General features: G+C 48.5%; 1 protein-coding gene across 1 annotated transcript in view; it reads right to left on the bottom strand.

The window, feature by feature from the left end:
• Nucleotides 1-16,952, bottom strand: part of PLXNB1 (plexin B1) — a 66,846-nt gene that overhangs the window by 12,268 nt on the left and 37,626 nt on the right. The window contains exons 9-24 of the mRNA XM_026857217.1: nucleotides 16,518-16,626; nucleotides 16,316-16,424; nucleotides 14,890-15,750; nucleotides 14,355-14,480; nucleotides 13,133-13,255; nucleotides 11,011-11,104; nucleotides 10,592-10,758; nucleotides 9,390-9,541; nucleotides 7,386-7,491; nucleotides 5,632-5,768; nucleotides 4,836-5,012; nucleotides 4,476-4,644; nucleotides 3,116-3,358; nucleotides 1,578-1,754; nucleotides 1,111-1,259; nucleotides 622-722 (exon numbers count right to left, since the gene is read on the bottom strand). Of these exons, the coding sequence (XP_026713018.1) occupies nucleotides 622-722; nucleotides 1,111-1,259; nucleotides 1,578-1,754; nucleotides 3,116-3,358; nucleotides 4,476-4,644; nucleotides 4,836-5,012; nucleotides 5,632-5,768; nucleotides 7,386-7,491; nucleotides 9,390-9,541; nucleotides 10,592-10,758; nucleotides 11,011-11,104; nucleotides 13,133-13,255; nucleotides 14,355-14,480; nucleotides 14,890-15,750; nucleotides 16,316-16,424; nucleotides 16,518-16,626 (3,000 nt within the window). The remainder of the gene's footprint in view (nucleotides 1-621; nucleotides 723-1,110; nucleotides 1,260-1,577; nucleotides 1,755-3,115; nucleotides 3,359-4,475; nucleotides 4,645-4,835; nucleotides 5,013-5,631; nucleotides 5,769-7,385; nucleotides 7,492-9,389; nucleotides 9,542-10,591; nucleotides 10,759-11,010; nucleotides 11,105-13,132; nucleotides 13,256-14,354; nucleotides 14,481-14,889; nucleotides 15,751-16,315; nucleotides 16,425-16,517; nucleotides 16,627-16,952) is intronic.

Raw genomic sequence — 16,952 nt, 5'->3', positions numbered from 1 at the left:
GAGAAACTGCAGGAGAAAACTTCCAGCCTTGGTGAGAAACCAGAGGGTGAATTTGGATATTATCCTCATTTACAGGCAGGGGCTGGCTTCCAGTTTTATAAAGAGAAAGCCATTGTTCAGCACAGCTCTGTGGTGACAGGCATTACCTACATTAGACACAAGTATTAGAGATCTCCTGCTCCTCCCTGCTGCCCTCAGTCACAGATTACAGCCTGAGTCCCCTGTGCAGCTTCAGAGCCCCAGGTCTCCCACACAAGGGCTCACTGCTGTAATCAGCTGAAGTACAAGGTTTGTGGGCCCAAAGCACAGGGTGTAATGCAACTTGCCCTACACAAAGACTGGGCTAGCTGTGTCCTTAGCTCTCCAAGTGTGCCGTTGACTTTTACCTCTTCATCTGAGTCTGGAGGATGTAGCTAGAGAATCAGAGGGGTCTGCATAGATCACTGTACTCTGAATTAAAGAGAAGAATTAAAAATGAAAGAATTTGGCTATACGTTTCAATGCACCAGCACTGGATAAAGTTATTGTCTCCTCTGAGCAGGAATGGAAAGAGAGGTAGGGCTGAGCGTGGTTCTTCAAGCTTCCCTGAAGCTGCAAGAACCTAGGAGCTCAGTGACTGACCTGTGAATTCCTTTTTACATCTGTCTCGAACACTTGTTTCCAGATTTTCCAGCTGGATTTGAACTTTCTTGTAATCCCTCAGAGCCTGTTTGCTCTTCCTCCTGCAATAAGAAGCAGAATTGTTCCCAGTGGCCCTAGCTCAGGAACTGTCCTTGCCAACTCTTGTGTTGCTGCCGAAGACTCCAGAGCCATTTGGTGTTGAGGTGACTTCTACTGAATATCATCTTTGCAGGATACCAGCGTTCTGTAAGCTGGAGTCGTCTCTTGGAGCACCTGTTAGGTGTGGGCTCAGTGAACCACAGGACAGGCTGTGACCAGCAGGTGCAACCTGCCTCACACATCCAACATCACCAGCAGCTCAGAAATTGGCACAAAATAAAGAAAATTTAGACCTTGTTTAGACCCAAGGTGTCCACGCTTGGCTACATCACTGAATAAATAACATTGCAGAGGAACTTAAAGACTTCAAGCAGTGGCAGAGTTTCTTACCTGTATATGAAAACGATGACCAGAACAATCAGAGCCACGAAGGATGCACCAACACCCAAACCAATCTGTGCCTCCAGCGGGAAGGTGAGCTGGCTCTCAGTGTCATACTGCACTCGACCCAGGAGGAAGTTCAGGTTTCCCATCTGGACCTGTAAGCAAGCACGTGTCACGGTGGAAGTTCAGCACAGCACTGAAACGCAAAGCCACAGGGCTTCTGCAGAACGGGTGTAGGTGGCACACAGCTCTAGCCAAGCTGTCCCACAGCACAGCTCCTCACTCCAGCTATACCAGTTGCTTCCAGTCAATGTTTGACACGTAAGAGTAGAGAACAAGAGCAGCTCCTTGACACCCCTGTCCCCCACCAAGGCTCCCTTGCCTTTCCTCCCCATCCCACTCCCTGCCTCCACCACTACTTGCTTGTGCTTTGACAAACGACAGGATTTCTTGCAGCATTGCTGCTTCCCTACCGTGAACTCCGGGAGCAGGTCTGTGCCCTCCCGCTTGGTGCGGTGCCGCGGAGCCGGCTGCTCCGAGGGAGGCTCACAGTAGAGGTGATTCCTTGTTAGTGTCTTCACCACACAGATTCCTTCCCCAATCATAGCCATAACTTCATCCTTGGAAATAGCCAGATCTAGATTTTCCCCCTGGAACAGACGTGGAACAGCACATCAAACTGGGGAAAAAAAACAACTCTGCATTCCCACGGCTCCGGAGAAGATGGGGGAGACCAACACCATAGGATGAAAGCAGCTTTTTTTCTTCTCTGATTAGGCTCGCATCTGAATCGGCTGCCGAAGTTCATTTTGCAAGCTAAAAAATTCACTTGCATACAATTTAAATTATAGTTTTAGGACCCACACCATGCTGCAGAGCTAGTTATAAATAGCCTGTCTTCTTAAGGCTCTTCAGCCACAGCACAACCAAGCTCAGCTCTTCACTCCATGTAGATTCACACACACACACAGTGTGTATATATTTTTAAAGGCAGTCTCATGTCAGTTAACCTAAGCCCTCAGGTGAGTCAATCAATGCCTTTCAAAGGTGTAACACAGTTATGCTATTGTTCTTAGCTGCTCCATAAATCTGCTTTGATTTTGGGGGAGATTAAGAATTTTTTTTTTTTTATTAATATGCTGACTGATGTTAATTACATTTTTAGGTTTTAATGCTTTCTAAGCTGAATCCTGCAGCAGCATTTTCATGCTCTTGCCCAGAGCTCTGTCAGGGTATCCTCACAGGTTGGTAGATCAGCCTCCTTGCTCTTTGAGAGCTCGCATCTTGTTAGTTCTCTCTGAATCTCTTCAAATTACCCTACTTCTCTGAGATGCATTCAATACCAATGACAGCAGACTAGACATTTCTAGACTAGTACACCCTCACAGATTTTAATCATTATGCAAAAAAGAGCAAGTGGAGAAAGTGAATCTCCAGCTGCAGCCATTCACTTTCTTTCTTAATGAGTGCTGGACTAGAAAATACCTTTCCAGACAAAATAAATACCTCAGAGGGGTTTTTGTCCTCACATGTACAGAAAAAAACATTAACCACTCTGTCCTTCCGTGTCACCTTCAAAGAATTATTTTCTTACCTCCACCTAGTAACAGATCTTCCCTACTGTCAGGATTCTTTTTACTCTTAAGTTACTTCTAGAGGAATCTGAAGAAGTTCTGAAAAAGCCAGCAGCTGAGAATAGGGTATGGGGTTTACTTAGCACTAGTATCTCATATACAAGTAGTTTATTAGGATTAAAAATAAGAAAGCACAGCAGTTCCCACAAGCCTTATGAAGCCCTTAACTAGATTTATGGGCTTAAGAGGCTTTTTTGATGCAGTGTTTTCCCTCTTCTTATGTACCTTTACTCATAGGCCAAAGTAGATGTGCTGTGACAGGCTGTAAGCCTGTCAAATGCTTTAAAACTCTGGATGCTGCATGACACCAATATAAACACTCTGGTTAGAAACAACTTTTTATGAGGAACATTACTTCCAACTAGTTTTTGTGTTACCTCCACAGAGATGACGCTTCCTGGCTTGTGACGATATGGTTTGGCAGGATCTTCAGCATTCAGTGGTTTTAGGATGGGGTTGACTTCATAAGAGAAGGGCATGGGATGCAATGAGTTGAAATCAAAGCTCAAATTATCCAGAATAAATTCCAGTTTGATATGGACACTCCGCAACAGCAGGTTAATGGCTGGAGTTTTGCAGAGAATCAGGTAGGAGGAGTTAACAAGACACGGTTCTTCAAACTAAACGTGAAAAGCAAAAAAAGTGTCAGTAAGTGAAACACTAACGCCTCTCTGGCAGCTTTGCAATACTTCCTAACCCCGAGCAATCTGGGGCCAGTCTGCATTCCTCTCATCTGGAGCAACGCCAGAGGAACTCTGCTTAATTGTAGAGGGAAAAATCCAAGATGTGAGGAATTCCCCATGTTCTTCTAAAGCGAGATTTCATAACACTGGTTTTGTTGCAAGTACCCGAGTCTCAGCAGTGGGAATCAGCTCTGACATCCCCCTGGCAGCAAATTCTGCAGAGACATCAGCTTTAGATCTCTGTTCTGACAGAGTGGGACCAAATACTTTCAATGCAAGGCTGATTTCCTAGCCTGAATGCTTCTGTAAAAAGTGTTCCTTTGTCTGCTGGATATGTTTTATACATTTGGTGAAAGTATTAAGAGTCAAATTTTTGTCTTCTCCCCTGTAGCCTCAAATTCCTTCCTAAGAACATGGGCAAAACCAGGTATTATTGATGCATGAGCATTGGGAGCATATTCTCCCAGTTTATGTACAGGAAGCCCTCCATCATTTGCACTAATAATGCAAATCCTTCTTGTACTCTGGCTGCCAAACACCCTCTACCTCTACAAATTCTACTGCACACTGTGACCTTGATAATCACATCAATACCTCTGTAGTGATCCAGCTCAGGACACTGGCAGCAGGAGAGCAGAAAGTGTTGGTGGAACTGGTGATTCTACTGAACTCTGCCTGGTTTTGTACCTCAGAGAGAGCCCAGGGGCTATAGAGGTGGACTGAACTATGCAAAAGCAAGAGTCTGGAGCACGGCCATGCTGAGGCACACAAGGTCTCTAGCTCAGCTACAGATTTGATTTCCACACTGTCCTGCTGTTTCTGTCCCCCAACACAAGTCCTGCTCATCTCTAAGCAGAGGCAGACCCAAACTCATGGAAATGTTTGTGGAAGCACTTAACCTCTCAGTCTGGCAGAGAACATTCCACTCAGCCAAGACTGTTGGTATGATCCAAGTAGGTAACAGCAAGTGGGGGGAAAAGCCCTAGGGAAGAAAGGCCACCTCTCCAGAGCACCTCATGCACCCTCAGCCCCACCGAGCGCGGGGCCACGCTACCTGCTGGACACTGCACAGAGCATCCTCAGGGCACTCGGTGTCCGGGATGATTCTGCGCCACCGCCCCAGTCCCCGGCGCCGGCGTTCAGAAGGAGAAACTGTAACTCGGATCTTTGGTTTCTGTACAACGTCCAAGTTGTATCCATGAACTCTGAGCACTCTCCCTCCACTGAAAAAGAAAAATAGCTGATGTCACCCACCTATTATCTGTTAGCTCTGTCTTGCCCACGCTCCCACCCTTCTGCTTATGCTCGTTCCTACAAGCCTGGCTTTAATCCAAAGCACAGCTCAGACAGCTGTTGGTGCTGTAGAACCTCCCTCAGCACGCAGCCCTGGGGAAGGTGTGCTCAGTCTTTCTACCTGAGGAAGCTTTTAGGCGGCTCTGCAAAAGTGATGTTGGGATCCAGAGTGTATCTGAAGAGGGATCCTTCCAGTCTCCGCTCTTGGTCCCCGTATTTGATAGTGACTGGGAGTTCTGTGGATACATTGCTGGGACTCGTCTGACACGCCAGCTGATCCTCTGTCATCTCAGAGAGGCTTGGAGAGACAGAAGAGAGAACAAGGGATTAACACAGCCACTGCAGAGACAGATTTGATAGCATTATGCCTTGCTCTTTTCAGACAGACTGCAAACCTTTTCTGGTATTTTCTTAAATTTAGTGCTGAAAGGCCTTGTGCCTTATCTAAGCCAGCAGTAATTGCTGGGCAGCTGTCAGTGAGCAGCACGTGGACAAAAAGCAGGTGCAGCCACTGTCCAGACTGAAAAGACTGGAAGCACACTACCCAGGCACATGCTGCCAGGTGTACGTGTCCCTGGGTGCACGAGAACAAGCAGCTCTTAGTGTCAGTCTGCAGGAGCCAACTGCAGTCCCCCATCAGCAGAAGCAGAGCTGGCAGCACGGGGTATAGTCCTGTCAAGAGACGGGCAGAACAGAGGCCACGCAGCACCGTTCATGTCCAAGGGAACACGGGCAGGGACGTAAGATGGTCGAGGTTGCTGCCGTGACCCTCAAGGGGAGCATCTCCTTGAGCAGAGGTGAGCAGAGCTCCAACAGCCTGTATGAAAGGGCTGAGGCAGGCAGCAGCACGCCCTGCAGGGCTCTGGGAAGGACACGGGGCAGCGCACAGCCGGCACATCGTCAGGCTCGGATCTTACATGTGACAAGGGAGGTCTCCAAGCAGGACACTGATCTCACTAGGATGCCCCGTCAGCAGCTTTGAGCCCAGAAGGGTGAGGCAGGTTCCTCCTGCTTTGGGGCCCTGAGTTGGAACAATGGATTTCAGCTCTGGGTTCTAGAAGAAAGCAGGGGGAGGGGGGGAAAAAAGAAAAAAAGGAGGTGAGTGACAAGGACCTCAAAAGATAAGGCAAGGAAATAAAACAGCAGAACATGTTCAGTGACCTCCAGTGCTCTGAAAATAGAAGCTATAGATCCCAATCACAGACAGGCCTCAGCTAGGCCCCAGCAGCTTATGGAGCAAAGGCAAGGGAGGAGGGATCAACCAACACCAGCAAGAACCACAAACTGGGGAACAGACTTCCCACAGACTGCAAGAGCGAGGCGGATGCTGCAAACAGCCGAGCTGTGAGCCTCACACACAAACCCTGGGGATTAACAGTTCAAAGGGATTGTTCCCATCGGTAACTGGATTAATAACTCAGGTTAGGAAAAACAAGGCAGCAAATAAATTGTCTGTTTGTCTAGTAGATGAGGAGATTACCAGCAGGAAGCCCTAAGAATTTGTGTTGAGACATGCACTGTCAAACATACTTGTAAGGTGACCTGTAAAGGGGAAATGAAATTTGATAAGTTATTCAGAGGAACAAAAACTTAGTACCACTGAGGAGCTGCAGCAAAATTTAGATGAACCAGGCAGAGTGGCACAAGTGAGTCACTGCTGATAAATGAAGAGCAAGAAACACAAAGTGAGAAGGAGCAGGGAGACTACAGCAAAAAACCAACCCAAGCGTATGTACGCAGTTGGGAGTTTCAGAATAGCTCCTGCCCATTCCAGAGTGCTTTGGTACCTATAACAACTCTACGGCTGTACGCACAGATCTCAGCTAACACACACCAAGTGGTAGGAAGTACTGGGAATTAAGAAAAAAAAGACTTTTTGGCCACAGTAAAAATTCCTTTTGCACTCACATCTTGAACACAGCATGCAGTTCTCATTACCCTGTCTCAAAACGGTGATAATAGAACTAAAACCCAGAGCAGAGCAACAAGCACAATCCAGTCTGTAAATGGCTCTATACAGCCAAAAATGGAATAGCCTAAGGCTTCTCAGGCATGTCTTTCCCCTTCCATGGAAGAGGGAGACATGGAACTAGGTATGTAACTTTTTGTTATCTTAAATCCAGCAACTAGGAAATAATACTTAAGCAGTTTTTAGATAAAATTACTCCATTTTCGTCCTTGCTGTGCAACTTACAAATGATTAGAAACATGTTTTAAAAATAATAGGAAACATTTCTCCATACAACGCACAGGACCTATCGCCACTAGCTGCTGAAGGTCAGAAGAAGCGTGTCCAAGCAGCAATTTGCAAATTAATAAAAGAAAAATCAGAAGTTTTGGCAAGATGTTAAGTCATCAATTAAAAAAATAAATCTCCAAATCAGAAATGTACCCTGTACTTTTCCTCTTTCTTTAAACATTTGCTAGTTACCCATGTAAAGAAAAATATCACTAGACTACAGAATATTTAATTAATTACGACAGCGAGGGGGAAGAAAGAAGCAAAACAACCCCACCCCACCCCCACCACCACAAATACCAGAAAAAAAAAATCAGATAAAAATACCAGCAGCAAGCACCTGGTAGAGTCCAATAAGTTCATGCAATAGACAGCCACTTGGCAGAGATAGCAGAAGAACAGGAAGAGGTATTAAAGCAATAGTTACGTTACCTGATAGGTGAAAATATGCCCAGAAACTCCACGTCCTCCTCCCGGCACTTCCACCACAATGTGTCCAAATCTCTCCGTCCAGCTCCCGCCGGTGATGCACACGATACTGCAGGGCAATCCAAGAGCAGTGTCACAGCGTGGAAGAGCAGATGAGCTGCATCCATCACATCACGTCCTACAACCGTTTAGCAACCACAGCTCCCTTCTTTCAGCCTGATCACATGCTCACAATACACAACCAAACACTGAGAAACACCTTCAGCAGCTGGATTAGGTGCAGCAGAAGAAAAAAAAAAAAAAAACAAAAAAACAGGGGGCATTTCGGCATTTCCAAACAGGCCCATCCTATCCAAAATTACTCCTTCTGGGACAGACAGGATGAAGCCCACTGTATCACAGATACAGGAGGAGTTCAAGAACTCTGCTGCTGCCCAGAGCTGATCCAGTCAGTCACATCTGGAGCAACCCCAGGCTAGCAGCGGGTCATTCCACACAGCGTTGCATCTGATCAAGAAGAAAACTCAAGACTGTAGGTTTAGCTGGCACTGGCCTTCAGCCAGTGGCCCCTGGGCTCAACCAGTTCCCCTCATCTGCCCCACCCATTCTTCCCAGCTCTTTTTCCAGCCATAATTTGGTATGGGAGATGCTGACAAGTTGAAAAGTCAGGTTGTACTTAGAATGGGGCAGCAAGGAATCCCACGGTACAGCACTGACCTGCTAACAGAAAAACTACTCTGCAAGAGACTTCCCAGCCTTCCTACACAGTAGGAGATTAATTTTGTCTGGGCCTTGCTCAGGAGTTGGTTCCAGGCTCACAGCTATATCCCCTCAACCAAAAAGGCTCAGGAATTTGGACTTCGGCAGCGCAGTCCCAAGCCAGGACCCTGTGATGCCAGGTGATTTACGGAACAAAGACAGTCCTAACGCCCCACAAACTCTAGAATGAAAACAGAAAGCAGATGGATCCAGACAAACGAGGCACACAGACAGGACAACACTGCTCAACACAGCAGGCCATTTCCCAGCAGGATCTTACCCGACTCCCAGAGGGAAGGGTGCTACAACTACTGCTACCATGGAATGGAAAAATGGGTTTGTGACAGCTCTGATGAGAGGTTACTCACAATTGCTCTCTTCTTCTCCCGCTGGTTGCTTGGCTCCTCTCCCTCCCTCGTCCAAGGCTCCCACCTACCTGCCCTGACACAGGCCAACTACACAGATATTCCTTTCTCCTTGCTGCCTAGCTACCCCCCAGTCACACCTCTCACTACACTGCCGTGTTAGATGGTCCTGCCTCGGCCAGACACAGCAGCTACCCAGTTCTCGGTCACTGACATCAGCTGGATTCAGCAGGTCAGGTCTTTCTGCTTCTCATCCTCCTCCTAGGCACTATTTTTTTACAAGCACTGTGTGACATGCGAGGCACTCCCAGCCACCAGAAGAGTGGCATGGGGCCCACCAGGACTCCCTGGTCTGTCCCTGGTTGAGAGTCCTTTCACTGGGTTTGTTCCTGGGAGGTGGAAGTCTGGCTGGCAAGAACAACAGTCTAAGGGTGTGCCCACTCAAGCAGAGGGCAAAACCTGTGTCGTACCTCCAACCACACACTCCCATCCTCACCCTGTGTTAACACTGTCAGGATATTTTCCTAGCAGTGATGCCTGCACAGGCCACATCCTTTGCTTTTTGAAGTCACCCTGTGGCTGGGAGACACACCCATGAAACCGCATGGTTCTGAGCCTGTGACTCCCTGACCTGGCTGGCCTGTGGGCTCTGTGCTGGCAGCGTGGTCGGGATACAGCAGCGCTGGTTGTATCGCCTCGGACACAACCTTCTCTCTCCCAGGTCACTGCCTGAGTAACTAATCAGTGACTCAGGGGCACTCCCTGGGGAACGAGCAAGGCTCAGGACCTGCTACAGCAAAGGCAACAACATCTGAGGCTGGTGTCAGCAGCCAAGGGAGAAGCCAGCGCCTGCCCTTGGGAGGTGGTTTCACAGATACTCTACCTGCTAGAGATCTCATACTCTTGAGCATCTACGGCACAGGGAATTCCTGCAACAGTGACAGTTTCTGCAATGTCTTGATGTTTCTGCCCGAGGTTTGAGCCAGTGATGGTGATTCTAGTGCCACCTTCCACTGGTCCAGACAGGGGGTACACCTGCAAAGACATCCGCGCACGTGTAAATGTCACAGTATCTCAGACCTCTGCAGTCTGGCAGCTGATCTACAGCACAGGGCCCTTCAACTGCCCCATTACAAACTCCGCCTGGTCGGGTCACTGCTGTGGACTTTTGCTGGCTTGGACTAGTACCAGGTTGCACCCTCATCAAAAGAAAGGCCACAAAGAACAGCACAGTCGGAGCCTCTTTCCCATACCTCACTGTTGCCAGCAGCTCCCCCCCCAGAGGTGATAAACCACTACGGACTCCTAAGGCAAGGACTGCCCTGCTTTGCCTTCTCATCAACACGCTGACCACTCCATAGGGCATTTCTGCTGAAGAGTGGGAATGCACAAGCCAATACATGTTACTAGTATTGAAGCAGCAAGCACCATTCCCCCCTCAGCATCAGTACGACAATGAATTGCATGCTGCACAAACGTCAAAGCTCCGTCCCTGAGCAGCATCCAAGGTAAACTAAGACAAGATGCAGCACATGGATGTTGTGTGCCACCGGAGGGAGGACAAGCTGACAGCAAAAGGGACACATGGCTACAGACACTTGTCATGTGGCAGTTAGCAAGAAACATTTAAAATAAACAGACAAAAATATTTAATTCCAGTAACCTGTCATGCTTTTCCCATCCTTGCTGGGCCATTATCATTAGGTTTTACCCTCCTTTGCCCCAGGCTCAGCTGGGTCAAGCTGTTTCAGGGTCTGGCTTGGGACAGTTGGAGGATCCAATCTGTGGACCCTTTCCCAGCTCCTGAATGATTCTGCTCTTTCTGCCAGTTTCTGCTCAGATTCTGCCAGTTTCAGCTCAGGAGATACAAATGCATCCTTCCCCACTGTTCTCTATCAGCAAACCGAAAGCCCAGCAGAAAGGTTTAGCATCCTCACACCGAGGGATCACAGTAGAATAGGATTAACTTGCTCTCCAGATGGCCTGAAGCTGCACTGTTCACCCTCTGAGTTTGTAGCCCTTTGATTTCAACCGGAGAATGGAATCCTCCTCGCCCCGGGTGCAGTACACTAGCAAGTTACTCACAGAGTGAATGAGAGGTGCCGGACACAGGTCTTCTATCTCTTCCTTGCAGGAGCCCCTGAAGATACAACTGGGGTTGTCACCTCCACACCACACACAGTTGTATTTTGAGTCAGCTGTTTGGCAGCGGCTACAATCGCTGTGTCCCACAGAGCAGTTGTAAAAAGTCACTGCAAAGGAGAAAAATTCAGAGGCATCTACAAACATCCCCCAGGGCACAGAATAATCCAGTAACCTGGCATCTTGCACAGAACCATCTCCTCCTCCCTCCCCTGTGCCAAGCAACAGAAACGAGGCTGTATGTTTTCCGTAGTTTCCCTGTGATAGGGCTACTACAGATGCAAAAAGCCTCATCTGAGGATTTCTCAATCCTCTTCCATGGCATCTGCTGTTTTTCTGCCAGGGAGGTGTTGCATTCCTACCATGAAGATCTGCAGCACTGTCCACTCGAAGGTGTTGTCGCCTCTGCACAAACACCACAGCGTTGAATTCGAGTTGGGGCGCTGTGTAACTGTACTGCAAAGACAGAACCACAGAAGCATCCAGGTTGGAAAAGACCTTGAGGCTCCTCCAGCCCAACCATGACCCTCACCCTGACCCTTTCCAACTCCCCCAGATCCCTCAGCGCTGGCTCAGCCCAACTCTTCAACCCCTCCAGGGATCCCGGGGACTCCCCCCTGCCCTGGGCAGCCCATTCCAACGCCCAACAGCCCCTTCTGCACAGAAATCCTTCCTCAGAGCCAGCCTGACCCTGCCCTGGGCAGCTTGAGGCCATTCCCTCCGGGCCTGGCGCTGGGGCCTTGGCTCCAGGGACTCATCCCCACTCTCTGCCCCCTCCTGGCAGGGAGTTGCAGAGGGCCAGGAGGTCTCCCCTCAGCCTCCTCTTCTCCAGCCTGACCCCCCCCAGTTCCCCCAGCCGCTCCCCAGCAGACCTGTGCTCCAGACCCTGCCCCAGCTCCGTTGCCCTTCTCTGGCCACGCTCGAGTCACTCAGTGGCCTTTTTGGGGTGAGGGGCCCACAAAGACCATCAAGGTCTTAAGAGAGGCACAAACAAGCCAGCTGAGTAGGTAAAAAGGATCAGCATCCATCCTGCAAAGTGCACCAGCACGTACAGCCCACATGGGGCTGTGAATGCAGCCAAGGCAGCACTAGCTGGAGCAGTGGCAGCACAGGCCTGTCCTCACTGGTTCACACAGTCACAACTCTGATCTAGAAAAAGCAGCAGGCACTGGTTCAGCAGGAGGAATACCAAAAATAAATGCGTGCTCACAATACTTACTTAGCTTCCTAACTGCATTTCTAAATGGCTAATTCCTGTCTGCAAGCCAACTGCTCAAGGTGTCCCTTCTGCCATTCAGTAGAGCTGAAGATGGAGGATTGCAATTGCTCTGCAGGACTCGCGTGCACGAGAGCCTACGTTGTTCCTCTCCCTTAACTATACGAGTTTGTGAACCAAAAATGTCACCACTGCTTGCAAATCTTGCCCTAATCAAAACCCACACATCACCCAGAAATGTACATGGCTGTTTTAATTTTGCCTGTTAATCTTACCATCCCCAGCTAGCTCCCATAACTAAGAACAAAACAGGTATTGATAACATATTTCTTTTCCCAAAGGAACTACCCTCACAGAAGTCACAATCCAGAAAACCACGAACAACAGTGCCTCGAGCTAAAGTAGACGTGGCGTTGTCCTGGCAGGGTGCAATGATTGAGAGATGGCATCACCCTGTGCTACTGCAGAGGCAGCAAGGGGGCACGTGGCTCAGGCGGCGCAATCTTTTCTCTACGTTGAAGATACCAGTACTGTCAGACAGCAGCACCACAGGTGAGGGCCCCATACTGCTAAATATTCTACAAATATTTTGGCAAAAATATGCTCTTTTCTCCTGGTGGTTTCACCCCAGGTAAGCACCATGCAGACGCTCGCCCACTCCTCTCCCTCATGATGGGATGGGGGAGGAGAATCAAAACCAAATAAAACTCATGGGTTGAGATAAAAACCGTTTAATAATTGAAATAAAAATATAGTCGTAGTAATAATAATAATTGTAATAAAAAGGAAGATAAGAAGAGAGTGAAATAAAAGCCAAGACAGACAAGTGATGCACAACAATTGCTCACCACCTGCTGGTTGATGCCTGGCCAGCCCCTGAGCAGCATCCACCCCTCCCACCCAACTCCCCCCAGTTTATATACTGGGCATGACATCGTATGTCCTGGATATTCCTTTGACCAGTCTGGGTCAGCTGTCCTTTTTGTGTCCCCATCCCAACTTCTTATGCCCCTCCAGCCTTCTTCCTCACAGGACATGAGAAGCTGAAAAATCCTTGTCTTTGTTAATTTTCTTCCTAGTGGCTGGTATAGTGTTGTGATTTGGATTTATTATTATCAGAATAATGTTGGTAATACACAGATGTATTTAGCTGCTGACCAGTAGTGTTTATCCTATCCCATCTGAAACCAGGACACCCCCAAAGAGTTTGCTGAACAAAACCAGCAGCAGCATGAACTCTGAACTGGCATCGTATTCCAAGCACTCACCTGGTTCATCTGGCAGGTGATATAACAGAGGGACTGGTTTGTTTCTTCTCCTTCCACATAAGCATCCATCACCACTGTCCTCCCCTCCAAATTCAGGACACACTCATAGTCCCACTGCTGGTCCTGCAGAGAAGATACACATGGCACCATTTCTCAACTCTACAGAGCTTCCTGCTATGTGACAGCATACTCCTGCCTCCCCAGGACCTTTTATCAAGCCACTTACTGGGCAAGCAGCATGCTCCCCTCATTCCCTTTGTTATGCCAACTCTATGCTATATTCAAGGGCTCTCTACGCTGTCACTGCCTCCATGTATGAAAGGTAAACCAACTCAAAACAAAACACCTAGAAGGGAGCACGTGTATGTCAGTGTGGTAAGAACTCAGCACAGGAGGAGGAATTAAAGAAAAACGATTGAGATTGGTTATGCCTGTGTATCTCTGTGAAACATTAGCTTGGAAATGAAGAGTACCCAGATTAGGGCAGTGCCCCTCAAAAAACATAAGTGTATTTTTCTTCTCTCTTTCCTGTAAGTCTTCCAAGGAATTGCTTAGACACTTCCTATTAAAAAAAAAAAAAAAAAAAAGATGGATATGCATTTGTAACCAGCTCTGCTCCTCTGAGGAGTGCAGTATATCAGGTTTAACATATAAAGTAACAATTAGTCTGTGGGCTGCATGTTCTGAGGCAGTTGTTTGTAAAAGGTTACTAAATCAGTCTTCTGTCTTGAGAAGGAAAGAGAATTTTTATCAGAGGCACACCCAAGAAACATAGCTTTCAAGGGTGGTTTTCCCCATTGCAGAAGTTTCAGGTACGACAGGAATAGCAGCGTTAACAGGAGCATGCCAGGAAGGAAAGGGAACAGATGGCTTATCTTTAGCTGATGGAGACACAAACAATCAGCAGAGATTCAGCAGGAAGTTATTCCTAGAACTACCATCTACGGTGCAGCACAGGTGCAATTTAATCCAAACACATGCAGATCTTCTCCAGAAGGTTGATGCGCACCTGTACTCTCCTCCCTTTCTCTAGGTGACCTCCTACCCACCAATAAATCCAGATATAATACTTTGTTCACAGAAGTAGGTCATTCTTCTAGGTGTTTCTGCAAACAGGAGAAACCTAGGCAGAGCCACAACTGTCTTACATGTATTTTTAGCAGCCCAAACAGTGCTCTGCATTAATACAGTTTCTCAATGCTGATGGCATTGAGCTGACTACCTGGTAGAGGTGGAAGTTCTTTCCCAGCAGGGTTATCTTCCTTTCCACATTGACTGGAAACAACGATGATCCCTGGATTCCCTGCACACAGGGACACGCGTCTGGACCCCAGCTAAGCTCTTCATTCTGAAAACAAACACAGGTCTTTAGAGAAAGAGAATCAAAGCCTAACATGCCAACAGAGAACCAAGCCCGGCCTGGATGAAGGCACGGCTGTGCTTCTTTATCGTGAAGTTACAAGAAAGCAATGCAAGAGCCCAAAGAGGTGAACAGCAGAAAGCTGTGAATATGCTGGACATCACAGCGGCTGCCACCTTGCTGCTGCCTTCAAGCCATTTCTACAAGACCCAGGAACCTCACACACATTTTTCTTCCTCAAGCTGTCCTTTCTCACTCTGCACATTACAGAGGTCAGCTGCTCCACCTTCAGAGGGCACAACCTCTCCTGTGTGCTGAAATACCAGACCAGCAATCTGTATGAAAACTGCCAAGTGTTAGAGCCTCAGACTGTGAATTCTAAAGCCCGGCAACTTACTTCCTCCCAAAACTCAGGGGCATCGTACTGATAGTCAAGATCAGGGTGGAGGATCCTGGGAAAGTCAGGGACATCCCTCTCTGAAGAATCACCATCACCCGACAGAAGAGTAGAAGCTGAGAAGGGAGATGTATCATTCTCAGCCTGTGACAGATCCATCCAGCCCTCCGTGTCCTGCAGCTCTGTGTCTTCCTCCAGCACCCAGTCTGGGGGAGCAGATGATGGGAGCTCTGAAACAGGTAGTTCAGTTCCCAGCAAACCGGGAGAGTCATCAGAGGCAACAGGGTCCCCCGGCACCTGGCTGGGTGTTTGGGGAGATGGGATGGCAGATGTCAGTGCCTCTGCGGTAGGAAAAGAACTCGAAGGCCACTTGAAACTGGTGACATGAGGGGAAGGCGTTGCTGCTGCTGCAGATGTGGGCAGAGGGCTATCCACTGGGGTGGTGGAAGGGTCGGTGTGCCGTGGCTCCTGGGCTGTGGCTGGCTCTTCAGAGGGCAGGGCTGTGTCATCCAGGGTTTTGGATGGGCTGGTGAGAACAGATGGAGCGGGAGAAGTTGTCTCCGGCACAGTGACAGCAGGTTTGTCTGCTGGTGGTGGTAGAGGGGATTCTGTGATGGCCTGGAGTGAGGCTGCTTCGGTTGAAAGAGTCAAGTAGGTATAGCTGAGAGTTTCTGTAGGCTCAGTCGTCGCATCCGAGGCTGCGGAGAGCGTGATGGGGTTGGGCTCTGTGAGGGGCACCGTGCTCGGTACCACACGCACGGGAGGAGTGATGGGTTTTGTGGCTGTGGTTGGGGCTGTGGTAGAGGACTTGGTGAGGGGAGCTGCTGAAGAAGGAAACACACTTGAGGTTGGGATCTGGGCCTAGAGAAGAACAACATGGTGGGGTGAGAAGAGAGAAAGAAACTGAGCAGAATAAAACCCAAGCAGAAGAACACTCTATATTACTTCCCATAGCAGCATTCACAAGAGGCTGCTTCAGCCTCTGAATTTCAATGAGAGCTGCATCTCGTGCTACCTTGTCTTGGGATGGGACTGGGGAATGGTCACAGCACAGAAGATTCAGCAACACTCCTTATTCCCACAGATGCCTGTGCTTGCCTCCGCTCAGAGGGAGGTCTGCCTGCCTTCATCCTCCACAAAACTACAAGGCCGTCTGTGGCAGCCACAAACGGGGCATCTGCTCCAACTCCCCACTTGCAGCCTCCCTGCCAGCTTGCTCTTGTCCCTTGCTTTGAAAACACAGGCTGGATAACCCCAGGAGAAGGGTGACCTGCTTCATCGGATGGCACTTCCTCAGAAACCTAGCAGGGCTTTGTAACACCGGGGACACATTGCTCCAACAGCTCTCCTCCTTGCTATTTCACCTGAGATCTGACTCACTGAGGCTGTTATAGCACATAGGACTAGGACTGGGTAGAAGACGCACCCTTTCATTGTAGATAATGGTTCCTTCCTCACAGGCTGCTTTGTGGGTGCAGAGGTGTTGCTGGATGCACCAGTTACATCCCCAGAGACTGCTGACACACTTCTGGCACCTGGAACAACAATAGCAAAGCAGCTTCTAAAATGACCCAGGAAGGGACCGCCACCCTCCCTATAACTACAGACAAGAAAAAGCAGGTGCTCACGGTGCCGATTTCCACAGCAGGGCCACTGCAGCACAGTCATAGAAAGAGAAGTCCACAGAAGCAATGAAGATGTCATGGAAACGCACTACGAGCTTTATGGTGACATGATCTGAAAATGAAAATAAAAATTTCTTAGAAATGGAGCCACTATAAGTCTGCCATACTGTTAAGAGACACAGGATGCTTTAGGAAAGAGACTGTCAAAACACAGAGACAGATTCCCCTCCGTGCTTCTAGCATCTCAATCGCTGGATTACTCCGTGGACACTAAAAACAGGTTGGACAAGTTTGTCAGGAGTAGTTTATGACAACTCTTTCCAACCCATGGGAAGGAAGACTAGTCTCAAGATCCCTCTGTCTTTATCTGCTATAATTCCACTGTCATCTCTGTATTAGAGGAAGACGTAACATTCCAGGCTCAAAGCTGATTGTCGT

The sequence above is a fragment of the Athene cunicularia genome (genome assembly GCF_003259725.1).
Source record: "Athene cunicularia isolate RWA chromosome 12 unlocalized genomic scaffold, athCun1 chr12_part1, whole genome shotgun sequence".
Lineage (NCBI taxonomy): Eukaryota > Metazoa > Chordata > Aves > Strigiformes > Strigidae > Athene > Athene cunicularia.
This window is presented reverse-complemented; position numbering and strand designations above follow the sequence as displayed.